General features: G+C 42.2%; 1 protein-coding gene and 1 long non-coding RNA gene across 2 annotated transcripts; one reads left to right on the top strand and one right to left on the bottom strand.

Annotated features, from left to right (window-relative positions):
* Positions 1-633: 633 nt before the first annotated feature.
* LOC135991908 (uncharacterized) lies at positions 634-4,182 on the top strand. Its single transcript, XR_010606667.1, has 3 exons — positions 634-714; positions 1,485-1,528; positions 3,400-4,182. It is a non-coding gene; the product is annotated as an uncharacterized LOC135991908 (long non-coding RNA).
* RBL2 (RB transcriptional corepressor like 2) lies at positions 1,413-25,919 on the bottom strand. Its single transcript, XM_065640757.1, has 22 exons — positions 25,625-25,919; positions 23,465-23,595; positions 21,919-22,119; positions 20,491-20,555; positions 16,352-16,480; positions 15,282-15,442; positions 15,098-15,162; positions 14,174-14,360; positions 12,164-12,330; positions 11,363-11,472; positions 10,323-10,426; positions 9,831-9,968; positions 9,176-9,340; positions 8,556-8,667; positions 7,930-8,199; positions 7,177-7,439; positions 6,423-6,599; positions 6,184-6,255; positions 5,679-5,793; positions 4,551-4,753; positions 3,949-4,113; positions 1,413-3,182 (listed from the first exon to the last, which is right to left on the bottom strand). The coding sequence occupies exons 1-22, from the start codon at positions 25,820-25,822 to the stop codon at positions 3,012-3,014; spliced, it is 3,369 nt and encodes a 1,122-aa protein (XP_065496829.1). The 5' UTR covers positions 25,823-25,919; the 3' UTR covers positions 1,413-3,011.
* Between the last annotated feature and the right edge of the window lie 1,911 nt (positions 25,920-27,830).

Genomic DNA, 27,830 nt, shown 5'->3' with positions numbered 1-27,830 from the left:
GGCGTGCCAGGGAGGCAGAACTCGAGCTACATCAGAAAGGCATCGTTGCTCTGTTTATTTTTATGATTGTTCAGAAGCCTTTGTGATAAATAACTGACTCGCACATTTCCTAAGCCACTTGGGTGAAGGGCTGGGGTAGAAGTTTAATCCCTTCTGGTCCTGGGCTGCTCTTTCCCCTCAGCTGCAGCCGGGGGGACACAGGACTGAGCTGTGGGGAGCAGCAGAGCGACCCCGTCCCCCACTTACTGCTGGGGCTGAACGGGGGCAAATCCTGGCCAGTGTCACCACGTGTCCGTGCGCAGAGGCGGCTGCTGCTGCTGCTGTAGGTGTCCGGTTGTTGCAACCCGCCGCAGGTAAAGATCAGTAAAGCAATGACAAGAATGATAGAATGATGCAATAAAAATGGTGGTTATATCATCTGGGTTTTGTCTTTGAGCTGTCTGGACCTCTGGAGGTCTGGTGAGTAGGCTGGATTGCTCTCAATCCACGCTAATTGTAGAGCCTGCTGAAAAGAAAATAATTCTTTAAAGAATGCTGAATATTTTTAGTTTGGAGTGAATAACCTGAAGCATCGTGTTTTTTCTAGATTGAGAAAGGGGAGAGAACACTGACTACGTCTTCTGCAATGGGATCTGTGTGTGAAAGGGAGCACGGACACAGCGCCGCTGGAATCCCGGCCTCGACTCGACTCCACTGCCACCTGGCCTACCACAGGTATTTCATTTAATGAAAAATTAACTGAGAAACTGAATTGAAGTCCCTGCCAATACGTTGATAAAGTGGCATTTTCTATTATCATCTCTGCAATTCTGAATTCTAGATAGAATATTACAGAAAGAGAAACACAAGTTACGCTGTAGCAGCCTCAACAGTGAAGTTTGCAGTTGGTCTAGATGAGCCTTGTAGGTCCCTTCCAGCCAAACTATTCTACGTCTTGAAACAAATGTTCTGAAACGACTTGGGATGTTTTTAGAAAAAGTAGTGTTTACATATACATTTATATTTTTTCCCCTTTGGAACAACTCTGTAGTAGTTTTTTTAGCATTTGTTTCAAAGCATACACTACGAATTGTACCTCTATTATTTGAAGGTTACTAAACAACTTGGTTTCAGAAAGGGATAGAAACAAGAGAAGCTGATGAAACTTAGTGCTGTGTTTGTTGTGTGACTGATAAGTGTGATTCCTTTATTTGTTTTAAACCATTAATTGCAGCGTTTGACTCAAGTTCTTGCACTCCCACGTACATGGTGTGCCTGTGGACTGCAGCTAAGTGATCATTTTATTTTTGTTGTCAAACCCAGCATGTGAGCTCTGCAGACTCATTTTAGCTTTGCACATACGGTGCTTTTTCCGCACAAGAACATAAAATCATGAGTTTATAAATTCTTTATTGAAAAATACACTTGTGATATTTTCATACAAAGTAATGTTAATGGTACAGAGTAACAGGAATTGTCTGACAATTTCATAAATATTTTTACAGAAACATCTACACAGTTTCTCAACTTCAGCCTTCTCATTATGCAGGTAAGAATGAAAGATGCTTTTATCTTTCTTTAATTGAATTTACAGTGAGTGGCATTAAGTCCTAAATTTTCTGATTACTCAGAGGAGCAGGAATGACTGAAAACACAGAGCTTTTAACTTTTGCTTTCTTAGAAAAACTTGGAGAATCCGAGTGTGCTATATTTCACACTAACACCACCAGTGTGCCCAGTTATGCCACTGAAAGGGAGTAAACTGGTCTACTGCACCAGTTGTTAGTGTGTTTAATTGCTTTCTTAATAAGACTGGTATTTTGCAAGTATTTTAAAAATGAAAACAACTAGTAAATCTCATATATGCACCACTTTCTTATCCTGTTAGTCAGGGAGCAATTTCTCCCAGGCAGCCTGATTTAATACATTTAAAAACCAAAAACCAAACCAAACCCCATCCTTTAAAAACAAACAAAAAAGCCGAGTCTGTGTGGTGGCCGTTCCTGACTCTCGAGAAAAGCGATCTGGAGAAACATTACAAGCGTATAAAGTTCCTTTTAAAAGGCAAATGTCCCCAGCTTCCCGCATTCATTGCTGCGTATACATCAGTTTAACAGGAATTCTTAATGCCGTTTGCTGAAGATGGGAGCTATGGGCTGTCAATTTGAAAATAAATACAAAAGTCAAATTGCTTCAAATACAGAAAGATATCTGAAATCAGCCTCTGAAAAAAAATATTCACATTTAGAAAGTGCCATTGCAAATATACAGCAAAACTAATCTGCCTTAAAAATGATGCTTCGCAGCCCTACCAAAAGTGCCACCTTTTGAACGTGAGTTCACTTTAAAACATTGCACAGCTACAAACAATGCACAGACAGAATTCTCTACCTTTATACAGAAAGGTGCCCAAACTTTAAAGCAAAATAACATGATGGTTTTCAGGGGCACATGGAAGATCCTGAATATGGACAGGATCCACAAGCAGTGTCCTTTGGGGCTTCAAAAGATGATTCCCACCTTCCCTTCCCAAGCAGATCCAGACTCTGCTGGAATATTACTTGTCAGTCATCATTTTTGTGGAGGTTGTTCTTGTAAAAACCAAGACACAGTTGCAATATAGTTGTCTCTGTGCGATGCTCCCGTGTCTGACGCATGTACAACTTTCTACTCCAAAGACAAAAACGGTAAAGCTGGTAAAACCAGTGTAAGGGGACTGGTTAGTGCAGTCAGGTGTAAGTACCTGTTGCAAACGGAAGCGTAGCGAGCGGTGCTCGGGATGTGCCCTCCATGCACCAAAAAGCTCCTCAGCTGCTGTGGGACACAAGCTGGGAGCTGCCTGGCCTGCCCGGGCTGGGCTGAGCCCCGGGATGGGACGTGTCTCCTCGCTGTCCCTGTGGGACTGTCCTTCTCTTCCTGCCCTTCCCGACAGGCCGGGGGCTCCGCGGGGGACGGCACGGGGGCTGCGGGGACGGGGGGACCCTCAGCACGGCCTGCGAGCCCGTGTGACCCGCAGAGAGGGCGATGCCGCCTCAGTGAGAGCCTCTGTCGTTTGCCACGTCTTGTAGTCGGCGTAACAGGGCGGTGTGATTCTCCTGGCAGATTCGCTTCGCCGGCGCTTCAGTGCCGTCTTCTAAGAGAATGCCTCTCTTCTTTGTTGGCGTCTCTCCAGTTCTGACCATGCTGTTTATTTCCTTTAGCCTCTGGAGAAAGGAAGGGGAAAAAAAATAGAATTCTCTCCCATTATCGTGGCTACCAAAATACAAAGTGAACTTTTGTTAACTGCATTACAGTGGGATGATGTGTGCTTTTTTTCTGGAGATCTGTACTGTACAAAGTGCTTCTTGTGACAGACTGTTTTAGTCACTGTCCTTCCCGTGTGTTAGCGTTACTCAGACTCAAGCTAACTCCTTGTTTCAGGGCACATGGAGCTGCAAGGCCGTCCATCCGTAGCTACAACTGCCGACAGCAGAGATGCAGCAGTTCCTCGAATGAAGATGCCTCTCCAGGAAGATTTCAACTGCACTGTGACCAGAGCTCACAGGATTCAGCCTGTTGCACGTTGCCCTGGTAAGTCTGTGCACAGTAACAGCCATTTGTTGGGTTTTCCCTGCACTGGGCAGATGAGAGCGTGTGATTGTACTTTGTGTTCTGCTCCTCCAACAGTCTCTGTACCGAGTAACCTACCCGTTACCTGAAAGCAGAGGGTCCTGGTGCTGCACCCCCGAGTGTTTCATGTGTACCAGTGCAAAGAGTAACTTTTAAAAGTACACAAGCAGCTCGGACACCTAATTGTTTTACAGCTTCTTAGATACCTGAACTGACAGTTGGAAGAGTGTTAGTTGAGAAAGTACATGGTAAACAACATAAACAGAAAGGTGTGTTGCACAATCTTCTCTAATTCCACTACCAAAAAGAAAAGGTAGAATTAAGGACTTAGGAAAGCAAATGAAAACCCTTTAGTCTCACCTTAGATGGGCTGCTGCTGAAATAATAGAATATCTTCTCTCGAGGGGAGAGAGCAGACTCGTTTTTGTGTGGCGAGATGTAGACGGGGTGGTTCTGGGACAGCTGCACTCTGCGCGGGGAGCCGAGCCGGACAAACGGGTAGGGCGAGAGCGGCGGAGAGTCCGTCTGCGCAGGAGACACAGAAATGGCTCAGTGCTTGTGTCTGCTCTCAGGTGCTACTACAGTGGGGCTTTGGCGAGTCAATCACCTTAAACACAGCTTAGTTTTTTCTTGCTAATGTCATATTGTACATATTTAGAACAGATGCAAGTTTTGTCATGTTATTAGGCTAGATGAGTGGTTTTTTAAATTGATTTCCCTAACCCTGGCTGAGGCTGGTAGATGACATTGGTCAGCGCTGTGTATTTTGTACTGGAGGAAACAGCAAATAAGCATCGACAGTACTTGGTATTTCAGCAGCAGAGTATGTCCTTGAAGTGAAATTGTCATTAAAAAAATATATATAATCCTTTGAATTTGCTAAGAGGGAGGTTAGCCAAGAATACTGTGCGTATAGCAAAAAAAGATGTCTTTACTAACAAAAGGCACAGAATGTAACTTACTGCATTTGAAGTATACTTGAGGGCGAACTCTTTAATCTGCTCGATGTAGACGTTGTTGTAGAACTGGATGAGGTCCCCCCGCTCCTCCTCCTCCGTGTCGCTGTTGGGGCCGGTGAGGCGGGTGGGCGTGGGGGGCGCGGAGCCGGGGTGCGGCACGGGCAGGGTGCTGCTGGAGCGCATCACGGGGCTGCCGTCCCGGCTGCCTGCGGGAGAGACCGGCACGGGCACCGGCACCGTCACAGCGCGGCCGTTCCACCTGCTCGTGCCGCTTCAGCCCTGACATTGGCTGCAAACCTGCCGGAGTTCCGGCTGCCGCCGTGCAGCCGGTGCCAGCGATGCCGATTGTGTTCCCTCAGTATCTCGCGTTACAAAAAAGCAGGATGTTGTTGTCAAACACCCACAAACTGCTGAGTGTGTGTATGGAAACACATTTGCTTTCTAACTTCTTAGTGGATAAACTGTAAGTGGCTTTTCTGTATATGCTCATCGCTATATAAGCAGAGCTAAAACTCCATTTTTCAGGCATTCGCGCTAAACTTTTAACAGTAGCTCGCTCCTGTTGCCAGCTGGCACAATTTCAAATAAGGAACAGCAGTCTTTTTCAGCTGGTAGTAGAAATATTTGGCTTGGTAATACTTCTCCTGGTTTAATGTGGGAAGTTGCAAAATAGATATAATTTTTTTTCCTCCCCTTCCTGCCACCTCTGTGTGACAGAAAACATTAATACCTACCATTTATACTGCCAGCTATTAAATATCTTGAAAACTGGTGCTAGGAATACATGGCATCACTGATTTGATTTGCTTTCCTTTATGAAAGTTAATTCAAGGAAAGTGTATCAGTTCAAATATCAAGGAAAGAATCTCCAGAGATGCACTAAAATAGACGCCGTGGGCAATTTGTTCTTACCTCTGGAGGCTGCTGAGAGGTTCAAGACTCAAAGTGGGTGTAATATTAAGCTTGAGTTACAGCAACTCTTAAGCGTTATCAATATATTCTTAATTGTGTCCAGGTTTACCAAAGAAGGAGCAGTTTGGGGTGGTTTGACACAAAATCCAGCTCTTACTTTACACACACAGTTTTGGAAATGGAATTAACCCCAAGCACCTGGGATACGGGCTCACTCACTTTTCTCTTTGTTCCTCTCTTTGCTCCTGTCCGTCGGTGAGTTCTGCTGACTGCTGCTGTCGCTGCTGCCAGAGCGGCGGCGTCTCCGGCCTCGGATCAGGACGCTCCGATAGACCTGCGGGGAGAGCCAGGAGCATCACCAGGGCGGGACGCGCAGTTACGGAGTCGGGAAACAACAGTGTGCGTGACACACCGGCCTTCTAGAAACTCCACTGGGGTATCAAATTGCTTCTTGCAAATACAGCCTCCCAAGAGGAGTATCGACCGATAGGTGCTGCTTCCTTAGCTTTTAAACGAAGGCATTTTCTATTTTAGGTAGAGTTTAGCATTAAAAGCTTTTAGTAGTGCAGGATTGTGGATGTGGCTGTTGTCTTTTGAGGAGAATGGCTCACAGACGGCATTCCTTTAATACTAAACATTACTTCAAAAAGCCATCCCTTCCTAAAATAGAACTGCGGCATTTAATGAACCAGATCCCGCGTTGTTTAATACCAGCTGTACTTACGTGACTCTTGGCTTGTGGTTGTGTGCGGTAGCAGCGCATGATGTTCTGAAATGATCTATCTTCCTTAGTAACCTAAGAGGAGATGAACAGAAAGGGTTAATAGTTTTCCTGTGGGTTTTTTAATTCGTTTGGGAGTTGTTGTGTATGTTTCGTAGGGTTTGGGTTTTTTGAGGAATTTTAATCTTTGGAATAAGTCTTAAAGAAGTTGTTTGTTTGTTTTTTCTTCATTCAGGTCTCACCTTAGCCATCACGTAGATGGCACACATCAGCAGCTGATCCAGGTGTCTGTCCATCATGATTTCGGGGCAGTGCACCAAGGAATGCTCAAAACACGTCCAGATCCTTTTCCGCAGCTCATCGGATATATCGAGTTTAGTGCAAAGGTCTCGCAAACGGACACTGGCCAAATGATAGACCTGTCGGAACAGAGGCTGTGCTGGGGGCCACCGCAACACGGCTTTTCTTACCCAGCTAAAGGGGGTTCTGACTTGTGCACCCCACAGAACTTGCGCAAACAAGTAGCTGAAGCAAGAATAACTAAATTTAACTTTTTTGCTTACAAGACATTGGTGTTTCCCATATTGCTATTGCTGCTAAGAAAACATACAAATTACCCTGAGCGCAGGAAGGACACTGCACAGCCTACAGCAAGCACTGTGCTGAATAAACCAGCTCGTCCAGGGGGAATTTCTTTCTTTCCGACAGCCTTAGAGCAAACGGACACCTGGGAGTACCTGCTGGCCCAGCACATCATCTACTTCACAACTCCTGCTGGCTGTGGTGATACTTATAAATTCTTTTGCTTTGTGAGTGAGCAGTTGCCTGCATCAGAAAACTACTCTTCAGGTATGTCCATGAATAGACAAAGAGTACAAATTAACTTTGAAATTGTATATTCTCTTATTATTACTAATAATAAGTACAGATGCTAAAAATCACTGAAGACTTATCGAAATGCAAACTAAGCAAAGCACAAGTTAGACTGAGCAGTACCTTTCTGAAGAAGAGCGAAAGCGAGCCCATCCTGCGAGGCCTGAGGGCCGCGGCGCTGGGAAGCTGCTGGCTTTGTCTGTGCTCCCCCGCAGGAACCTGCTGCACCGTCACCTGCCCCGGCAGCTGCAGCGCGGCCCCGGGCAGCGGCGTGGCCAGAGCCTGCGCGCTTAGGGGCTGCATGGGCGCCGGGACGGCCGGGGGCTGCGCGCCCACGTTCACCTGCACCGGGAAGAAAGTGATTCCTCCGTTTTCATTGGCTATACCTGTGATGTAAGAGAAAAAAGTCTGAAATAAGAGCAAGTTCTTGGGGGCGGTGTTTGTGGTTGCTTGTTGGGCGAGGATTTTTAAGAATTAAGTAATTATTTTATCAGTTACTCGTAAGTGTATATTTAGTATATTATATATGGAATTGTTTCATCAAAATACTTTGCACTTTTCATCATAAGGAGACAAGGAGGTAATGAAATTGAACTGTTTTTAATAGTAATGCAACTGTCATCCCGTGCTCGCTCAGGAAGGGAGGCTTACTGAAATAACTCAGTTTTATAACACAGGTGTTGGCAGTCCCAACAACCCGGTGCTGTACGTGTCCTGTCTCTGAATTCTGCTCATCTGTTCATGCAATTCTTCCCAGTTATGAAGCTGCAAACAGACATTTCTCTCCACTGGACTGTTCCTCCCTTTCCCCCTTGCTGCATACTAATGCTCTGATGAGAACGAGCCTCAGTAACTGTGCAGTGGCTCTTCTCTCACCTTGTACGGGTATGGTAACAGTTTGCCCATTATTGGCTGTCACGGTGGCAGTTGCCACTGTCACCAGCGTCTGGCCAGGCACCGGTGTCACCGACATGGCCTCGGGATTCACGTTCTGCACCGGCACTGTGTTCACCACTGGCTGCTGGGACACGCGTACGGGAGTTCCAGGCTCAGAGGCGTTATCGTTATCGACAAACAGCCGCCTCCTTGTGGGGTTGGCTGTGGGGGAGCTGTATCTGTCATACAGGGTGGTGGGAGAGGAGAGGCCTGCAGGTTAAAAAAACACACACCAATATAAAACTCCTGTTGTAGGATCCCTTACTACACAAATAGTTCAAAGAATCTAATGAGAACCAAAATACATCATGCAAGGCTATTCAGGAAATGTTAACAATTCCTTATGTCTACATTTGTGGCTTACAGATTGCTTTTAGACATGGCTTAATCTCATATAATGCTGTGTTCAATCATTTGCTCATCTAATGCGTTATGTTGTATTTTTCCAGAGAAAAAGTTTGAGCCGTGCACTGATGTGAAGCAGCTTCCTTGCTGTACTCCACTGAGAGTTCAAATTAAAGCCACGGTCTAAGTGGGAAGCATGTTACGCCGAAAAGAAGTCTCACCTTTTCCCAGTCCTCCAGTTTCGGCACGAACCTCATTTATTCTTCTTGGTGTCAATGGTGAACCCACAACACTGTTCCCAGCAGATCTCTCAAAGTACTGAGGTGGCATTACCTGAAATATTTATACTTTTATTAGAGTGTCTGTATGACAGACCAACTATACAACAAATTTTTAAAAGCTTCTGCGCTACAAATCTTGAACAGCGAAACTGTATGGAAGAAATAAAAACGAAGAACACTGAAGAACTTACCGTAAGCCTAACTAAGACTTTGTAGTAATCGTACCACTTGAGAAAATATGAACTGTAATAATCCTTTTTTGACTACAATTAAAAGTCTGTACTTTTTACCACATTTCTCCTTGTCTAGTCATATTTTCAAGTGTAAGTGACTGGTCCAAACCTTCCCTGCTTGTCGCTTTGTTCCTTGTGCTGTGCAAGGGCTGGGTGACAGTCACCTCGGTCTCGGTTGGGCTGTCGTGAACAGAGCAGAACACGCTGCACCTCTGTGCGCTCTGCACTCATCAGCTCCTCGCGTGAAACTGAACTTTGGCCAGGTAAAGCTGCTCTCTGCCATCCTGTCTGATTAGGAAAACTATGTAAAATGTGTCAAGTGCTCACCTCTTCACAGGTGGGAACTTTGTTTTCGTTGTCTCTGATTCTGTCCCACAGAATGGATTCCTGTTTCCATGCCATACTTTCCAAGATCTGTTCTTCAATATGATTAAGGTGTTTCACTACTTCCCGACAAAGGCCATCCTCTGCTCTAATAAGAACCTCAATTACCTGTAAGGTGGATAATTATAATCAATATAATGTACTTGTTTCATATATTTTTTTTCTTACAGAAAGATCTAATTCCTAATTTTCAAGGAAAAGACTATTAAGGCTGCGTTAGTATGGCTCAATCATATCTTGTCTTGCGGTTTTATCACAAGGCAAATATTTGTATCTTTCCAAACAAACAAACATGTCAAGCACTGTTGCAAAATAGCTGCAAGAACAGCTCATGATAAAATGGTAACCCGTTAGTTACTGTACAGATACATGGACACTGCTCCTGTGTTTAATTGCTAGCAGTATTTTCAGTATTTTGATTTTTAAATGCATAAGTACACCCCGGGATGACACACAGGTAACATTCTTTTCAATACAAAAAGAGGCAAAACTCAGAATGAGGGGTTAATGTGTAAGTTAACGTGCAGGTAAGGAGATGACTTAATGTAAGTCAACAGAGTACTTGTGATCAAGTGTTTCCAGCTATCAAACACTTTACCTTATAAAAATGATAAACTGGAATGTCAAATATCTCGGTGATGAAGGGGAAGTTTCCAGGCGGGTTGTAGGTGAAGATAATGATCTCGAGGCAACACGCCAGCAGAGACCTGTGAAACACATCCTGCTCCAGGATTGCCTGCAAGAGTTGCACATTTTAATACTTAATGTACAGTGTAACTATAGAATAGTAAAATGTTTTCGACTCTGCCTCAACAGCATCAAGCTTATAAAAAGATCTTTTTTTATAAGAGACAGAACAGAATCCAAATGAGACATCTTTAATCATTAGAAGTTTCATATATCGTCATGTTTGCAAACACAAATGAGTTCCTGTACCTTTTTTTTCCTCCCATTCAGTTGTGTGTACAGGCTACTTTTTAGAGCTTTTCCCCTCATTTTAAATACCAGCTCTATAACTGGTAGGTTTTTTTTTTTTTTTTTTGTAGATCCAACTTTAAAAACAAGGTAAAATTGGATTAGTTTTCCTTACAGATAAATCGGTGTCCCCCAGTCTCTTCTTCTCTTGCTCGATGACCGACTCCAAGACCTTGTAGTACAGCACCTCAGCACGACGAAAATGTTTACTGGCAACATCTGCAGGAATTTGAAACAGAAACAATATTGTCAAATGCGATAAAAGAATTCTGTTCTTGATCTTAAGAGATACAACAGTTCAGTAGCTTGTGTGGATTTGTGTGCTGCTGTGGCTACAGCACTTGCACAAGTAAATCAGTTAATTTTAAGTTAACTTAGGAATTTCTCTCCTGCTGCACCGCCTGGTGAATGCAGAGCAGAGTAACTTCTTACTGAACCCAGGATTGATGGAAACACCAAATATATAAGAACAAACTTTAAATTGCTATAATCTAATAAATATACTTCAAGTTCAGAAACTAGATTGTTCGGAAAGTATTCCTATATGGATCCCACTTGCACTGTGCAACAGAAAACACTGAAGCAACTACGTTGACAAGAACAAACACAAAGCACGTAAGTCTCTATTAAAAACCAAAACGGTCAAGAGCATCTTCCTAATTGTTAATCTGTCTTCATGCGCTTCACACATCTCGACAACTTCGCAAATAATACTTTGTGTTTATACTGGCAGGGTTTTAATAATATCTGTACTAAACCCTCCTTCTGTGAAAGCCGAAACTGCTGTAGGACTTTTAAAGACTAGAGTTGGGCAGATTTTGCATGGCTGACAGAAATCCTGTAATTGAGAGAAAAGCAGTACCCTTCAGGGTGCTTTTCATTGCCCTTCCGTAGAACCAAAAGTATCCTCACATTCCAGTAATCCTCACATTCCAGTAATCCTCACATTCCAGTAATTTAAGCTAAGGCTGGTTATAAAATTGCATGCAGGGTTAGAATTTGCCCTGCCTTAAGAATAGCAGGAAAAGACAAAAGTAATGGAAAAGACTCTTGTGCTAAAGCATAACATGTAAATAAAACTGTAAGTTACTTAAAAGTGATAAATGTATTTACAGGCATTTTAATTCTTATCTGTAGAAGTAAAATGTTTCTCACCTTTGGAAAAGTTACTGAATTCTCCTTCAGACTGCATGCTCTGGCAGTATATTTCATGCATTTCTTTTACTCTGTTCGCAATAGACTGAGAAGGATCTCTGGAACATGACCTGAAAACAGAAACTAAATATTTTCAACAGTCTATTCCTAAGACCAAAAAATTTTAAAATCTACAACTATTTTTATCCTATGATTAATGCATGAAACTGTAAGTCTCTTGGACAGCAATACAAGCACACCCATATGTGCCTATGTATGGACTGTAACATGTCCACAGCTGCTGCTGCTTCTTATCATCATCATCATCATTATCATTATTCCTGTATATATTGTAGTAAACATGCACATCTTTTCATGGTTAGGGATAAACAGCATTTTCCACATGATTTAAAAGTTGTTTAAAAAACATACTGTACCTGAGGGAACAGTTTATCTTACATACAGAATAAATTTTATTTTTAATTTCCTACAGCACAATGTGTCTTGCTGGGTAGTGAAATTTGCTAAGTAGGAAGAAGGAAATTCTTTAAAATTGTATATGAGCAGTTTGCTGTTAGAGAAGCTCAGAACTGTTTGGTTTAAAATGCTGTATGTTCTTATAGCCATCAATCTCTTAAGGACAATGGTGTCTAAATAAAGAGAACAGAGTCTTTTGAAATTTAAATATCTCTCTGGGTCTGATTTTACTCCAGAACCTTTCAAGACTGACTCACATTTGAAATGACACTGTTTAGCATTAACATTTTTTATTAAAACTATTTTAAAAATAGAATTATTTGCTTACCTGAATATCAAACTTACCTGAGTATTTGCTCCAGGTTTTCACTGGGGGCATTTTTCAGTCCTGCCAGCATCGTATGAAGGCGGCTCAGACTGTATGTTGCTATGGAAACAGGTGTCACATATGGGTTGCTCTCCTTAATATACTTGCGGCCAGTAAGAGGGGTTGTAATCCTAAGTGATTTGGACTGAAGAGACAAAAAATAAGCATATTACTTACATGATTATGAAAATTTTAACCAGTAGAATTCTAACCTTGTGTTACAATATACGCCTGGAAATAATGGCTAAGAATCAAACAGCCCAAAGGAGCTCGTGTCTCAGACAGGAGCCAGCAATGAAAGATTTCTCTGTGTCACCGGGATAATTGCATGAAATCGTGCTGTACAAACACAGAGAGGATGTGACCTCGCACCAAAAGGCAGAGACTGGCAGAGAAGTGTGAACCAACCAGGCCTGTCTAAAAAAACAAACCGCAATGGCCCAGCAGTCCCATCCCTCATGTACCAAGGGCAGCTGTAGCTCACCGGAGCGTGCACTGAGCCAGGGTTTCCTTCACCAAGTTTAACACCATGAAAAGTCCCCCTGAATCTAACAGCCAGCATTTTAACTTGTTTGCATCAGGTTAAGTCATCCCATCAAAATAATTTAACATCAAGGATGTTCCTTCAACTAGGATACAACAAAACCAATGCATCTTCTAATTATGTAACCACACAATTACTTCACATTTTGCAGTCTCCTCACTGTCCAGCCCAGCTCCCAGCACTCCTCCCATTTTCCGCACACACTCCCCATGTGTTTTATTTGTCTCTGTACTGGACAGGAGCGATGGTTCCCCCAGCCCTGCAGCTTTACCGGCCCCGCTGCTTCACCCCAAAAAGGAAACCTGCAAGTTACACACCCAGGCCTACGCCAGCAAAACCTGGTGGCTGATTAATGCTTTAAGCAGGTCAGAAGCGAAGAATTAACTACTCGCACTGATTTTGCAGATAAGGTTATTTTGACCTTTTCTCTGAAGAACGCTGAAGGCCATTAATCAACTCTCACTCTGGAAAAAGATCACATCGCTGTTCCAGGGATCTAGACTGTTCCACCTTTTTGCTCTCTGTAATCTAGTTGTGCTAATGCAGCTTATATCCTTCTTTCTCTGCCTGTCTTGTACCCTTCCTCCTTTAAGATAGCTTTTCCATCTTCAGGAACATTTTGATGCTCTACAATCACAGGTATATATGTCTGCATTCAAAGCCAATGCCTGTTTTTGAAAAGCTCCTCTAGACACAGGAAGGCCCTGATAATTTTATAGGTCTTCACTTTATGATTCTGAAATGCATAGCGTTCTTTGTCCTCTCAAAGACCATATTCTGTGCTATTTTATTAGTCATATAAAAAGATATATCTATGTATCATGCTTTTAGGCAAGCAAGGTGAAAACCATTACCTGGTGATTTAACCGAAACTCTAAACAGATGTAATATTAACACCTGAAGCACATCTGTTAAAAGGAAACAACAAAAAAATGCACAGAGCAAAGTGCTGAGCAGCTTTGCATACGTTAAACACAAAACTCTGCATGTGGGGCAGAGCTGTGAGGGGAGGGGAAGCTGGACAGGTGGGGGCAGAGGCCCCAGCAGCTGCAGAACTGCCCGTTCTGCTGTGCTTGGAAACCTTCACATAAACCTTTACCCAAAAGTATCTCTTTAGGTAACTACCAAAATATCCTCTGTTCTGGATTTAATCAAAGAAACCCCAAATATGTGGAGAAATACTGGAGGAAAAAGCCAAAACAAACAAATAAAAAACCAAAAAACACACACAAAAAAACCCACCACACACAAAAAACCCAACAAAGTAAACAATATCAATTATCAGTCAGTTACAACCTGTAACTCAGCTGTGCTGTGCACACTCCCAGATCACCTTGAGAAACCGAGACAGTAATTTTTTAGTAGCCGCTTCTCTTCATCAGCCATAGACTAACTCAGCTCACGGTCTGCATAAATCCAGCCGCACAGACGATGTCACACCCACCTTGTCAAAGTGCTGCTGCAAATTATGCTTCACTTGCACGCGTTCAGCTGTTTCCATTCCTGAAGTTGTATTTAAGCACCGTGTGAGAGTCCCAATTTCTTCATCTGCGTCCTCCCCGAGAAATATTCTCTCGTCGAGGTTTCCTACTGACAAGACGTACTCCTCGTAGGCCTTGTTGATGGCTTTGCTGCAGCAGAAAAGACAAATACAAACCCCCCTTTATTTAGACAGTGCTTTGCTCACCTGCATCCTGCATGAACAGAGTTCTGGCCTCTTGGAGTCCACTTCAGAACTTCTTTTAACCCTGCCTGAAGCATTGGAACTGCTTTAAAATCTACAATATCTTAAAACACGGCAGTGCCAAGGACATTATTTTTCCATTATATCTGATGGGTTGCTAATTAGTATAACTGCAGGAGGAACATAATAAAATACTAAGAACTCATTTTTGGCTGGAAACTCCTCAAAACTTACACAGCATCCCATCACCTTAAACTATGCTTACCATTTTCATACCATTTAGAGGAAAATAAGTCCCACTCATAAGCATCTCTAGGTTTATAATGAAAAAAATACCATAAAGCCTGATTTTTCTCTCCCACTTCCCACTCAATGTGCTCCCATATCTTTTTTATACTGACACTTGAGTTATATACAAAAGAAACTGAGGAAACATAGAAACAAAAAAATAAAAGTAGGCACCAAATAACAGCATCCTGAGGAATCATTCCTCTTTCAAACATGCCTCAGACTGTACCATCTCAAAGAACAGGAATTGAAATGCAATGTAAAATATGAACATTAATAAATACATAAGCCAGCCAGCTCGTATTCCAGGTAAGATGCAGATAATAAGGCAAGTGCCATTGTGTCACACTTCAGAGGGACACTAGTGCAAAGCCAACCATGAGCATTGTGACTCACAAGCTGTCTCCAAAGTTCCCAGGATCCAGAAAGCCAGTCAGATTTTCATCTTTTCCTTTCAAAAGCTGTGAGACAGACAGTTACAAACAAAGTTAAGGACAAAGGATAGACATTTCAGGTCTTTAAAGCTTTGAAAATAACAAGTAAGGAGAAATTTTTCTACATTACAGATTTCTTGACCAACCTTTTTGTCGAAAAGTTTCCGAATGTATGGCTTCCAAAAATGTTCCTTTATGCCTTTTGCTTCTAAAACTAATCCATAATGTAATGAACACAGCTTTTCAATGATGCAGGGAGGATCAGATGATACTTTATAATCCTTACTATGGAAGTCTTCAGGTAGGCCTGCAATTAAGAACACAATATTATTTACTTTTGCAAATCCATATCCTGTCTTCTTCTTAAATTCTATTCTGTGTAGTCTAGGTAGTGTGAAATTAAAATGGTGAAATAATTAGTTCTCTTGAAAGAATTATTAATTATACAATACCCACTCAATTTGCCAATGCTATCAAACCTCAATTTTGAGTAGAGATTAAAAAAATAGATATTTAGTGAAAAATATTTAAAACCAAGTTCTAATAGAAAACCAATCAAACGCTCATGAACTATAACATTAATTCAAGTAAGTTTCAGACAATTGTCCCAGTTCACACCTGAACCACTATGAAGTAAATGCAAATACTGCACAGCACTGAAAATGAAGTGTGAGCCTGGAAAGAACGACGTCAGAAATGCAATGGAAACTTCTCACCAGTCATTTGTGTTTGTGGTTATCAAGTCCATTACACGTGTCCATTCTCTTCAGTCAGAGAACAGCAACAATCCAGAAAGGAGAGAGAAACAACCCCGTTGCCACTCTCAGATTTGAGCAGCAGATCTTTCCAAACTGGTGCCTCAGAGGAACCCTCCAGTCTGACTGTGTCCAGTGGTGACTGTGCCATCAGGTGCTCTTCCACTGACATTAAAATGCCATCAGCTGAAATTTTTACTTGGAAATTCCTTCAATGGTATTTCCACAGCAAATTAAATTCTTGACTTACTATATTACTGACAAAATTCAGTAGCCTGTTATTACACACTACATTAATAGAAACCTGACTCTGTTGCCTGATATAGAAAAATATTGATTCCCACATATTTCAAATCGATATCATTAAATTTATTCTCTACCACATAGATTCATCCTAATTTCAGTAGTCTTAGAAGTCCTTGCAGGCTTTGGATAAAAGTAGATAGTTTTTTTCAACGTACCTTTAAAATTCGGATTCAGAAGTTCTTTACGGTTCGGACACTGGAGGGCATTTCCATACACCAGATCCAAAGCACATAACAAGAGATGGTAGGAATTGACCAAGTCATCGCTGATCATAGGAAAATTACCTATTGGAAGGACATAAGAGATTAATTAAAATGAGCATTGATTTAAAATTATTTTAACCAATAACCTGTTGAGATTTGTATTACAATAAACAATGCAGTCTTGGAAACACAGACTCTGGTAACTATAACTATCTGGATAGAAACACAGGTAGTAAAACAGACACACACAATAAAACATAGCAAATGTAACAGTAAAATATGTTTTCAGGAACAGCAGCAACTGTGTAGGAACTCGAATACGTTGTGCTGTTCTGAAAAGAAACCCTACAAAAGGCTGATAAAGGGGGTGCTGCGACTCCCTCATCCACAGCGATCGGATTACTCAGCGCGTCGATCACTTGGAGCAGCACCAAGCGCACTGCGCGAACGGCCTCAAGGAGGGAGGTTGTTACCGTCACTGGCAGCACAGGCCCCTGTCTGCCCCTTACATCCTCACTCCATCTGCCAGAGCCACAACCTTGTTCCAAAGGTGTGAAGGGAAGAGCGGGCTCTGACTGACCCTCCCCTTCGCTGTTCTGCATCGCTGTGAGGTGTTGCAAAGAACTTTAAGTTTTGCTCAGCCAGACCCCAGTGCTCAGATGTCACAGAAAACACAAGCACCACTGCCTGCTCCAGCTCCCCCGTTCTCCAGGACGTATCTATGTGCAACTCAGAGTCCAGAGATTCTTTTCCTTTACCAATCTGTTTTCTTTACAAAACTTTTGTTGAGGGCACGATCACCACAAACAGTAATAAATTTAACTTTATTTCTCTTGTGCTTTACAAAAGAGTTAAAATGCATCTCTCTGATCTGGTTTACAATATAGCTTTAGTTCATACACCTCTAAAGTGTTTTTTTAGTTATCATCTTCCTGTACAAAAGAATCCCTGTAACCTCTTTTATCACCTTTCACAAAGATGATATTCAGATTCATTACTCTTTACTGAATTCATCAAGGTTTATGACATACATTTAAAGGAATAGCCATAGCTAAAAGCAGTCTTGTAAACTAAACTATACCGTTAATACCATAAATCACAATTCCATGAATTTATATGCACAGTGTGACTTTCTATTGCTATTCTCTTTTTTTTTTTTCCAGGTAACCTCCAACTCACTCAGCTGAGCCCACTATAAAGAACAGGTTTGTCTCCTTGAAGAAAACTGTCATATAGTAATAAACTCACTCAGAGCACATCAAAATGTATATATGATTAAAGAATTTTTCTAAATTATGCTGTTATTTTTCTACCAGTAACCTACCAGTTTGTTCCAGTTTATATTCAATTTTCTGATTCCATGTTTGTTAAAAGAAAAATAATTTCAATGTGGATAACTGGAACATCTTAAAATAAAGAAGCCTACATTAAATTTGTATTTATTGTACACATTTATCAGTTATTTCCAAATCATTAAAGGTTCACAGCAATGAAAGTCCTAAATACAATAGCAAAATGTTAATCAATAAAAATCTTAAAGAAGTAACTCTTGTAACCTAAGTTTACTTGCATACCCATGAAGTCTAGCATGGCAATTGTTACTGTCAGCACAGTCAAAAAGAAATCTAATTTTCAGTACCAGTAGTTCCATACAAATTATTTGTCAATAGCATTTCAAACATTAGCTTACTGCTCTCCTTCACAGCCTAGTACCAAATAATAAAAACCAGTTATCTCAGTGCGGCAGAGGGATATTTCTTCCTTTTCATTTTAAAGAAATAAAGCCAAGCTACAGAGAGTTTAAAGATAAATTCTTACAAACACTATGCAAGAATTGCAGTATCTCCAGACAAAGCCGCTGTCTTTGCAGCGTACGCCAAGGGTACGACCACGATGCGGTGTCAGCAGGACAAGCCCCAACCTGCCACTGCTGTGCGGTTGCCATGATAAGGATTATCTGCCACCCTCAAAACACAGCGAACACAACTTCACAGCAATATTTAATACCTTAAATGGTCAACATTATTTTACATTTTTGTGCTGCCACACTTTAATAAATCTACCACTAATTTTCAGTTTACAATTACTGTATATTTTCCTTTTTCTTGTAAAACTGAATTGGCTATGCTATCAGCTTGGTAATTTCTACAAATTTAACTTGTATATCTGTAACTACACACCAATTAACATGTAGTTAATTTATGATGTAATTACTCAAACATACTAACCAATAATTTAGCAACAGGAAGTCTCATAAAGTTCCTTTGCACGTTGCCAACTGTCCAATCTACCTATAGAGGTGAGGATTTTATGGAAAGAAAAATCTGTGACTTTTCAGACTGACCTATTTACTCTCTCAGTTGCCTGACTGTGCTAAAGAAGCAGAGTCCTGACTGCCTGGAGATAAAGTTCAGTACTAACTCTCCTCTGGACTCAGTGGAACACGCATAGATATTTCATACAACCTGGGAGAGCTATTCTGGACTGAAAAGAAAAAATTAAACTCATACCGTGTCTCAGGCTTGCAAGCAACATACTTGTCTAGGAAAAATTTCCCCAATAAAATGGAATTTGCAGCCTATTGGAAAAAGGCATCTTCTACAGAAGATACACTGTTCGGTACTGCACTCGTGCAACATCACAGCCCTTCTGGGTCTTTGTACGAAGCCGTGATCGGGAGGATCCAGTAACATCGCCAGTAACTTTTCCAGAAGAGCTGCTGACAGCCTCTGCAGCCCGGTGCAGTGTAGGAAGAAAGGCTAATCCGTATTGAACAAAATCAGGGCCAGACAATTCAATATTGTGACAGCCTACTCTGTCCTGTCCTCAAAAGCAGCCAATTAAGGCAATCACAGCACACTGCAGGAATCTTAACACTGCTTTACTTTTAAATTGGAAAAAAACCCCAAAACACACAAATAAACCAGCCGTCACACACCCCAAAACCAAAACAAAATCCCTTTTATCACTTTCCTTGTAGAAACTAAACTATTAGTTTTCTTCTACTAGAAGTTCTCTTACCAAAAAATGTAAAAAGCCTTTGGAAATGACTAATGGACCTGAATCTACAAAGATGCTCCTTCAGTGAGGAATACAAATCTGCTCTTTATTTTTCCTTAAAACAGTGTCTTACTTATACAGAATACCAGCGAATGCCCATTGAAGCAGTACCTGAGTAAAGTCTTCGGTATGCAGAAACTCTTTAAGACACAGGTTCGATGAAGAAAGACTTTAGACTTAAGCCTAAAATAAGGATTTAATCCTGTTTCCTCTCGTGATGTTTTCTTTCATCAGTCATTCTATCAAAAAAACCTCCTGAAATCCTCTACTATTGCTATGAACTTTAAGGCTGCACTTACAACAAAGGTTATATATACATTACAATATACTGTCTGTTGATTGCATTATTTCTAGAGAAGTATATTAAGAGAGGACCTCTTTTGTGTTCTAAAGGAATGAATCTTCAAGACTGCCGGCCATTTATATACATATATATATACACACACACATACTGCTACGTACGCAACACAGGACAAACTGCAGACGGTTATTTGGTGCAGTTGCTGTGTGCTCATTGTTTAACAAGGCTGGAGGCACAAAGGCTGTCAAAAGAATGAGAATATTATCTGCGATACTAGCGCAAAAGTATTCACACCCAGGGATTTATGACAGATTTTTACTAGGTTATAGGATCATATTCATTAAATGTTTTCAGTGTTGCTGGAAACTTAAGAGGAATTTAAATATTCTTTGTTCTGAGTAGACATACATATACACCTTATGTTAACTACAATAACATCTAAATATGAATTCACTAAAATTCTAAGCTACTTTTTCCCTTGGAATTTCAGCATAAATCTCCAAAATACTGGAAACTTTGTGAAACTATTCCACATAAAAGCTACCGAACTATTTGGGCATACAGCTTACCTTAGAAGTGTGGTAAGACACACAGGTGGGGAAACCAAGACAGAACACATTCCTTTCAGGCTGTTCTGAGAACGTCCCTTCTCCACCTGCACCTATTCAGCGTTAGGGACTGATATAACAAAACCAGGTTTGCACTATTGAATCCCTTTTAAATCTCTTACCTTTTGCATGAACAAACAGCACCCAACAAAACTGGAAAACTTCAGTCACAGTGCACGGTTGCCGTCTTTTGGGGAAAAAAACAGCAGGAAGACACATGATATGAATGAATGAATACTGATAGAACATCATACAACATTCAATCTTTCTAAAAGAAAATGAAGATTTACTGCAGTGCAGCCAAAGCTGTCCGTACTCGATGGTTTTCCTAAATCTCTTTCCTACTTTCAAGTTTCTGGCTAGTAAGTTTGGTCTGTGTTCTTGGTAACAGAAAAATCTCTTGCATATAACACAGCTCATCCTTCATCAAGTTATGTGAAGAATGGTTTCAAATGTCAAAATTAACATAGATTTCTCACAAAAAATAGGTAGTATCATCTTCGAACCTAACCTTCAAAATTACTTCACACCTCACCAACCAAGCTAATCAACTAGCAAGGTTTACTCTTCTTATCAAAGAAATATATTTGCAGTATATTTTTTCCACATTATATGCAAATACTAATCTCAGTACATAATTCTATTCCATCTATAGTCCAATTCCAACTTACTCACCTCTTGCATGATCCAATAAAATAATTTAGGTACAATCCTGTCTTTTACTATAGACTCAAATAGATTTTGTTACAAACGTCACCAAGTTATGGTAACAAGAACATCGAGAAGGAAAAAAAAAAGAAAAAAATTAAAAAGCAAAAAACCTCAACTAAGAAATAGCCTGTAAATATTAGAAAAAGTAAAATATAATAATAATAATAAAGCAAACCAACCACAAACGCAACCAAAAATAGCAACCAAAAATGACACTTCATAGTAGTGTCAATGAAAGAAATAATGAGTGGGAATAAATCAATCTCTACTAACTGTCATGAGAAATCACAAACTACATTAATAAGTGCTGGCACAGACAAAATCTTGTTGAGATCAGAATAATCAGAAAAGGCCAGCACATAATTTTCCCAGCACTCCTAATAAGAACAGTAACAATGAAATAAAGCTTTTACTGTAAAGTAAAATATCCAGAAGATCTGTGTCTACAAAGCAAATGCTGGGAACTTCTCAGCAGTGAAACAGGCTGAGTTGTTCCATGAGCTGTTCAAGGTTACACTGGTCGTACAGGGATCAAATCATCCAGCCTTTCCCATCTGAGAAATACTGGTATTTCTCTTGGGTACAGGATGATTTTTATCTTTCCCCTGCCTCCCAGACCATAAAACCAGCTTTGGGATTCCCTGCACCCTGTCAGATCTGACTAACTGAAAAAAAGATTCAAAAATTACTTCAAGCAAAGAAAGACAGACCAACTCTGATCCTATAATGAACTATCAGGAAAATACAGTCAAAAATACAACTAAAGCAACTGAGCAACTTCATTCTATTTTTGTAAACACTCATACTCTAAAATCACTCTGTTAATAACAGAAACGTACCTCTGTTTTCTTCCTCTCTGTTGCCGAGGTTGGTCTTCTTGAGGATATCTGAAAATGTCCTGAAAAATGGGCTCATACTTCTTAAAAATGACTGCAGAAACAGTAAAGTTTCTCTCTAATCTCTCAGTTCTTTCTCTGAATTGAGAGGGTAGATTTGCCATGTCTTCCCATTTTTTCATCTTGTTAAAAAACTCAATCAAGCTGAAAAAAAATCAACAGGTTAGATCTGAAAAGTGGTGGGTTGCGGGGGTTTTGTGTCTCTGTGTGTGTGGTTTTGCTGGGTTTTTTTGTTGTTGTGTGTTTTTATGTTGTTGTTTTTGTTTGTTTGTTTGTTTTTTGGAGGGGGGGTCTATGTGGTTCTTCTTGTTGTTTGTGTTTTGGTTTTTTTCCCTGTGAAATATACCATACATTTTACTTATTTACAACAAAAGTGCAATTTCTGTTTCCCAAGCTACAGATAAAATAGTGATAGGGCAAACATGACAAGGTACTCGCAGCCACTCCTTCACCCATAAAAAACGATGAGTTCAGACAGCTCACAAAATATTTTTATATCCTTGACTGATGATCCTGTTAACTACATTTTCATAGTTCTTGGCTTTTCCTCTCAGAGACACAAACAGCTCCAACAGTCAGATTACATTAAAATCAGATTTCCTTCAGGTTTTTGCATTATTTATTAATTTAAATAAAACAAACCCTGAGTTCTACAATGCTAAGATTCTACGAAGTATGAGAACCTCCTAAGTTTCACTAAATTTCACTTCATGAATTTGGTTTTAATTTATTTTTTGCTCCTTTATCTACACTCACTTTTTCAACGTTACTTATCTTTGACAGCCCAGATAATAGAAACTATTTATCTACATTATGTTCCCTGAATTTCTGATTTGGGAAAAAACAAACCCACAGGTTTAAAAGGAACACTTTTGTATTGTTGAAACCAATAGCAATGCTCCAACAGTAAAGGAGATGGGGAGAAAAAGTGCATAAGAACTTTTTTTTTTCCGCAGTCTACTAAATTGTTGCAAAACAATCAGATTGCTAATAAATAAAGTCAATAGTTTCAGGAAGTTTTTCTTCATGAGTTTATGGACATAAACATTTGACACAAATTTGTTTATCAGATTCTGTCATTACTTTAGTTTCATAAAGAATATGGGAAAAGTGAAGTCGTCTTACAAAAAAAGAAAAGTTGTGTATTTTCACAGACAAATAAAAATGGTTTCTCATGTGAGAAGTTCACACTTTGCACACTCTTCAAAAATAGACAGTTATTCAGCGACTAGTTTCTTTCTCTTTTGAGAGAGGGAAGGCAAACGCCGACTTTTGACAACCAGTGTTTTACACCATAGTAATGACCAAATAGAACTGTCCTGCTTCTGTGGCAATCAGCTATAACACAAGGATGCTGATGATACAAATTCTATCTTTAAAAGCAGGAAACAAGACGTTTAGCCTTTGTGCTCAATTTCTAAATTTCACAAGCTGATATACAGTTTTTCAGATTTTGCAAGTGTTTACAAATTAGCAAAAGAAAAGTTACCTTTGTTCAGAACAACGCAAAATTCTTGTTAAGGACACATAATTTCCCTCAGCTGTCCCTTTGCTCACAGTTGGAACTGATTTTCTGCAAGCCACGTACAAGGCACACGCCAGCCAGTGCAGATCATTGCCCTGTGAAGTAAAACATCAGGCATCTGAAGGACTCCACGGAAAACAAAAACATACTTTTCAGCTGTGCACCCAACACCAAGAAACAGGATAGAAGTGTGCCCTAAACTCACCAAGTCCAACCGGTGACAAAGTTGATTCCTTGTTTCAAAGTTCTGTTGAGCTACTTTGTGTTTTAATTACAAGAAAAACAGGTGTTAAACAGATACTTCACAGTGAACTGTGTCAAGACTGAAATGACACAGTTACCTGTATAAATGTAATGCTTGACCCAAATTTAACAATACAGTTTTAGTATAACTCTTCTGCAATAACATTTTGTACTGCCTCAGTGTTACCAAAAAAAAAAAAAAAAAAAAAAAAAAAGGTACGGGTTGTTGCTATCAGAACATACTCCTGCCCTGAACAGTGGGAGCAGAAAAAACATAGTTTCCATTTCTTTCTGTATTATGCAACAGAACAATTACTCAATGTGGAACCTAAAGACAGAAATTAATTCCAATGAAAACTTTTCAAATCTAATTCTCCCTCTTCCATTAAAACACAGAGTCCCAGAATGTCAGGGGTTGGAAGGGACCTCGAAAGCTCATCCAGTGCAGTCCCCCCGCCGGAGCAGGAACACCCAGATGAGGTTACACAGGAAGGTGTCCAGGCGGGTTGGAATGTCTGCAGAGAAGGAGACTCCACAACCTCCCTGGGCAGCCTGGGCCAGGCTCTGGCACCCTCACCGGGAAGAAGTTTCTTCTCATATTCAAGCGGAACCTCCTGTGTTCCAGTTTGTACCCATTGCCCTTGCCCTATCATTGGTTGTCACCGAGAAGAGCCTGGCTATGTCCTCCTGACACTCCCCCTTTCCATATTTATAAACATTCATGAGATCGCCCCTTGGTCTCCTCCAAGCTAAAAACGTTTGGGTTTTGTTGCTGTTGTGTTTTGTGTGGGTTTGTTGTTGTTGTTTAATAAGAAAAAGGTAGTACGAAACAGGGGGGGAATGGCACACTGAAATGGGGTTTCTGCACAGGAGCAGCCTGTGCGGGGCCGGAGCAGCGTGTGCCGGGCCGGAGCAGCGTGTGCGGAGCCGGAGCAGCCTGTGCGGGGCCGGAGCAGCCTGTGCGGGGCCGGAGCAGCCTGTGCGGGGCCGGAGCAGCCTGTGCCGGGCCGGAGCAGCCTGTGCCGGGCCGGAGCAGCCTGTGCCGGGCCGGAGCAGCCTGTGCCGGGCCGGTCGCTCCGGGCTCCGGGCGCGGCGGGACCAGCCGCCCCCCGCGGGTGCGCAGCCGCCCGTAGCTCCGCACGGGGCTGCCCGGCTGCGGAGCAGGAAGCCCTGAATAAATAACCCCGATAACTCCAGACACGCAAACGGGCGTTGTCATAGGCGCCACCTCTCGTTTTTAAAAAGCCACCGGTAAAATACACCGTTCAAAAAAAGGCGAGTGCGTCATTTTATGTCACCGCTTTAAAGAACGACCTTACAAAACCTGCAACACGCCTTTAAACACCCGCAAAGTTTCGTGCCACGTTGACGCAAACCCCTATTTATTATAATTTTTTATAATTGCGCTGAAAGCACCGACGAGGGTAACTCGGCGTGACCCGGGGCTGACCGTCTGACGGCTGCAGCCGGACGGGCTGCAGCAGAAAGACCGCGGCGACACGACCGCTTTTATTTTATTTTAATTTTTAAAATCGCTTTCGGCCGCTGAGACCGGGGGCTGGGATTGCTGCCCGCTCCGGCAGCCGCAGACGCCCCGGGCGGGCCGCGCTCCCCCCGCGGGCCGAGGCCGCGACCGAGGGAGGGGCCGGGGGGGAACGTCCCTCAGGGCGCTGCCGCGGCGGAGGCGCCGGCCCGGGCGGGGCGAGGGCGGCCGGGCCGAACGTGCCCCCGCTCGGCAGCAGCTGCCGCCCGGCGGGAGGGAGAGGCCGCCGCGCCCCAAGGGCCGTCCCCTTCCCTCCCCCCGCTTAACCCTCCGCGTCCCGCCGCGCTGTCCGCCCGGGGCCGCTCGCCTCAGCGCGGCCCCTCCCTCCCTTCCCTCACCTCCAGGGTGTAGTTGCGCTTCATGCTCTGGTAGCTGAGCCAGGCCTCGGAGCGGGCGCGCTCGTCCATGTTGAGGCTGCTGCAGAGCTCCTCGTAGCGCTGCCGGGTGTCCCCCTCCTCGGGCGGCGGGGAGGGCGCGGCGGGCGCGGCGCCCCCGGCCCCCGGCTCGGCGGCCTCGTCCTCCTCCTCGCCCGGCATCCCGCACCCCGGCGCTAGGGGGCAGCGCCGCCCCGCCGCGCACTGCGCCTGCGCCGCCGCCCCTCGCCCGACGCGCGTTCGAATCCAAACACCCCGGCGCCGGGCCCCGCCCCCGCGGCTTCTCATTGGTTGACAGGACAAGGCTGCGCGCAGGCGCACCGCAGCCTCCCGTCCCGCCGTGCACCGCGGCCGCGCTCCCACAAGGCGGCGCGGGGGACACGTCACGGGCGGTGAGGAAACAGGCTCTGCCCGGCGAGGGACTACAGCCTTGAAAAAAACATTAATTTACTCCTTCAAAATATTTTAGATAAAACCCCACTGTGGTTCCCGGGGTGCTGTGATGACGCCTGCATCCTTCCTGATGCTTCAGTGCTTCCAGACATGAAATAAAACAGTCTAACGTGACTACTCTCCTGTACAAAACTTAAAATAATGTCATTTTTCATATGATGGTCTAAGTGAAAACTTTGACGAGAAGCACTTTAGACATATCAGACAAACTGAAATCTTCTTCATCCCCGAGGACAACAGCCACACTCAACACGAACAATGAAATAAAGAGATATCCGCATTTAGTATTTTACCTTAAACCTCAGCTGATGAAGACCAATGATTACAAAGATTTCACCTTTTTTTTTTTTCTTCCTCTCATGATTCTGAGAACTTTCATTACACTAAAAAGCAAAAAGAACATCCATTTAGTTTAGGTTATAATTGCTGCTGCATTAACCAAAAAAATGCAGTGGTGTACACTTATTTAAGGACCAGGAATTAGAAACTGCTGTAAAAAAGCTGAGCTCCTACCACCCGCTTCCAGAAGCTGAACAGAGATCAAACCGTGTGACACTGAGGAGCCCACAGGGTTGTTCCCAAATAAAAAGCCCTCTCCTCTGAGAACAGAAAACAGCCTGAGGACACACTGTCATTTTTGGTGAGCACTGGTGAAAAAGAGAGATGACGATACCACACCTGACATGACGATCACAAGAATTTCCCAAACCGGCCTCACTTGTGTGCAGAAGAGTCTGTAAAGGCATCTTGCGAACAGCAACGTCCTTCCATCCATGTGCAAAAAGGCCTGAAAGGAGGCAGTTAAAAAAATATCCTAGCCTTCATTTGTCTAGTACGAAAATGTCCCTGGCTCTTTTCAAGTAGAGAAATGCCAGAGTTTGATTAATGCTAAGTAGTGTTTGTTGTTGTGGGGGGTTGGTTTGTTTGGTTGGTTTTTCTGTTTGGGGTTTTTTTAAATAAATCTGAATGTTCGGTAGAGCACAGAACTTTCTAAATTGAAGCTAAAATTCAAATTGTGTAAGCCAAAGTGTTTTGGGGTCATAACCCTGTGAATGGAGATACTTACCTGTATGTACCCCTCCATTTCCAGACTTTAGCCCATCCTGTTTTGTGGAAAAATCTTTCTTACTTCTCTGTATTCTCAGTGAACAGTGTCCCTAAAATGCTGGGTTAAAAACTGAAACAATCAAACTACTGTTCATCATTTCTGGCAGGCTGGAACTTTTGGCAGTAACGAATGATGTATTTACTGACACCACTAGAGTTAAAATGCATTTCAACACCCTTCCTCTGTGTATGCTGTCAGTATTTTCAAAGACCTCTTTCACATGTTCTTAATTACCAAAAGCTAAAAACCCATTTTCTCGTAAAACAATAGTTTTCCTCAGGCAAATGTTAACTGATACTTACCTTTGTCATCAGAGACACCGGGCCATCAGAAGTCCTTGCTGTGTCTTTAACAGAAAAAATTCCTTCTACAAACCATTGGTTAAAAATAAAGTGATGAAGAGTTTCTTACTGTTTAGTTACAGAAAGCTATTACCTTTATTTCCTTTTCCTCTAAATGTGACAAAGAAATGATACCGCCCATCTGTGTAACGCTAATGCTATTAAGCCAGGTTATTTTGAGTTATTTTGTAAATTCCTGTAGCTCCACACGTCTAATTAATCTGCAGACACCAGTGTAACCCCGATGTCCCAGCCATGCACAGATGTA

Source organism: Caloenas nicobarica, chromosome 9 (genome assembly GCF_036013445.1).
Source record: "Caloenas nicobarica isolate bCalNic1 chromosome 9, bCalNic1.hap1, whole genome shotgun sequence".
NCBI lineage: Eukaryota > Metazoa > Chordata > Aves > Columbiformes > Columbidae > Caloenas > Caloenas nicobarica.
The sequence above is the reverse complement of the archived record's forward strand: the minus strand, read 5'-3'. Positions and strand labels throughout refer to the sequence as shown.

What these genes read in the sequence shown, in the direction of transcription:
- RBL2 (XM_065640757.1), bottom strand. Translation starts at nt 25,822, where the DNA reads ATGCCGGGCGAGGAGGAGGACGAGGCCGCCGAGCCGGGGGCCGGGGGC. An exon ending in CAGAGAGGAAGAAAACAGAG is followed by an intron (nt 20,556 to 21,918) that starts GTACGTTTCTGT and finishes TTTCCCCAAAAG; the next exon opens with ACGGCAACCGTGCACTGTGA. An exon ending in GGGAACTTTGGAGACAGCTT is followed by an intron (nt 14,361 to 15,097) that starts GTGAGTCACAAT and finishes TTTCTGCTGCAG; the next exon opens with CAAAGCCATCAACAAGGCCT.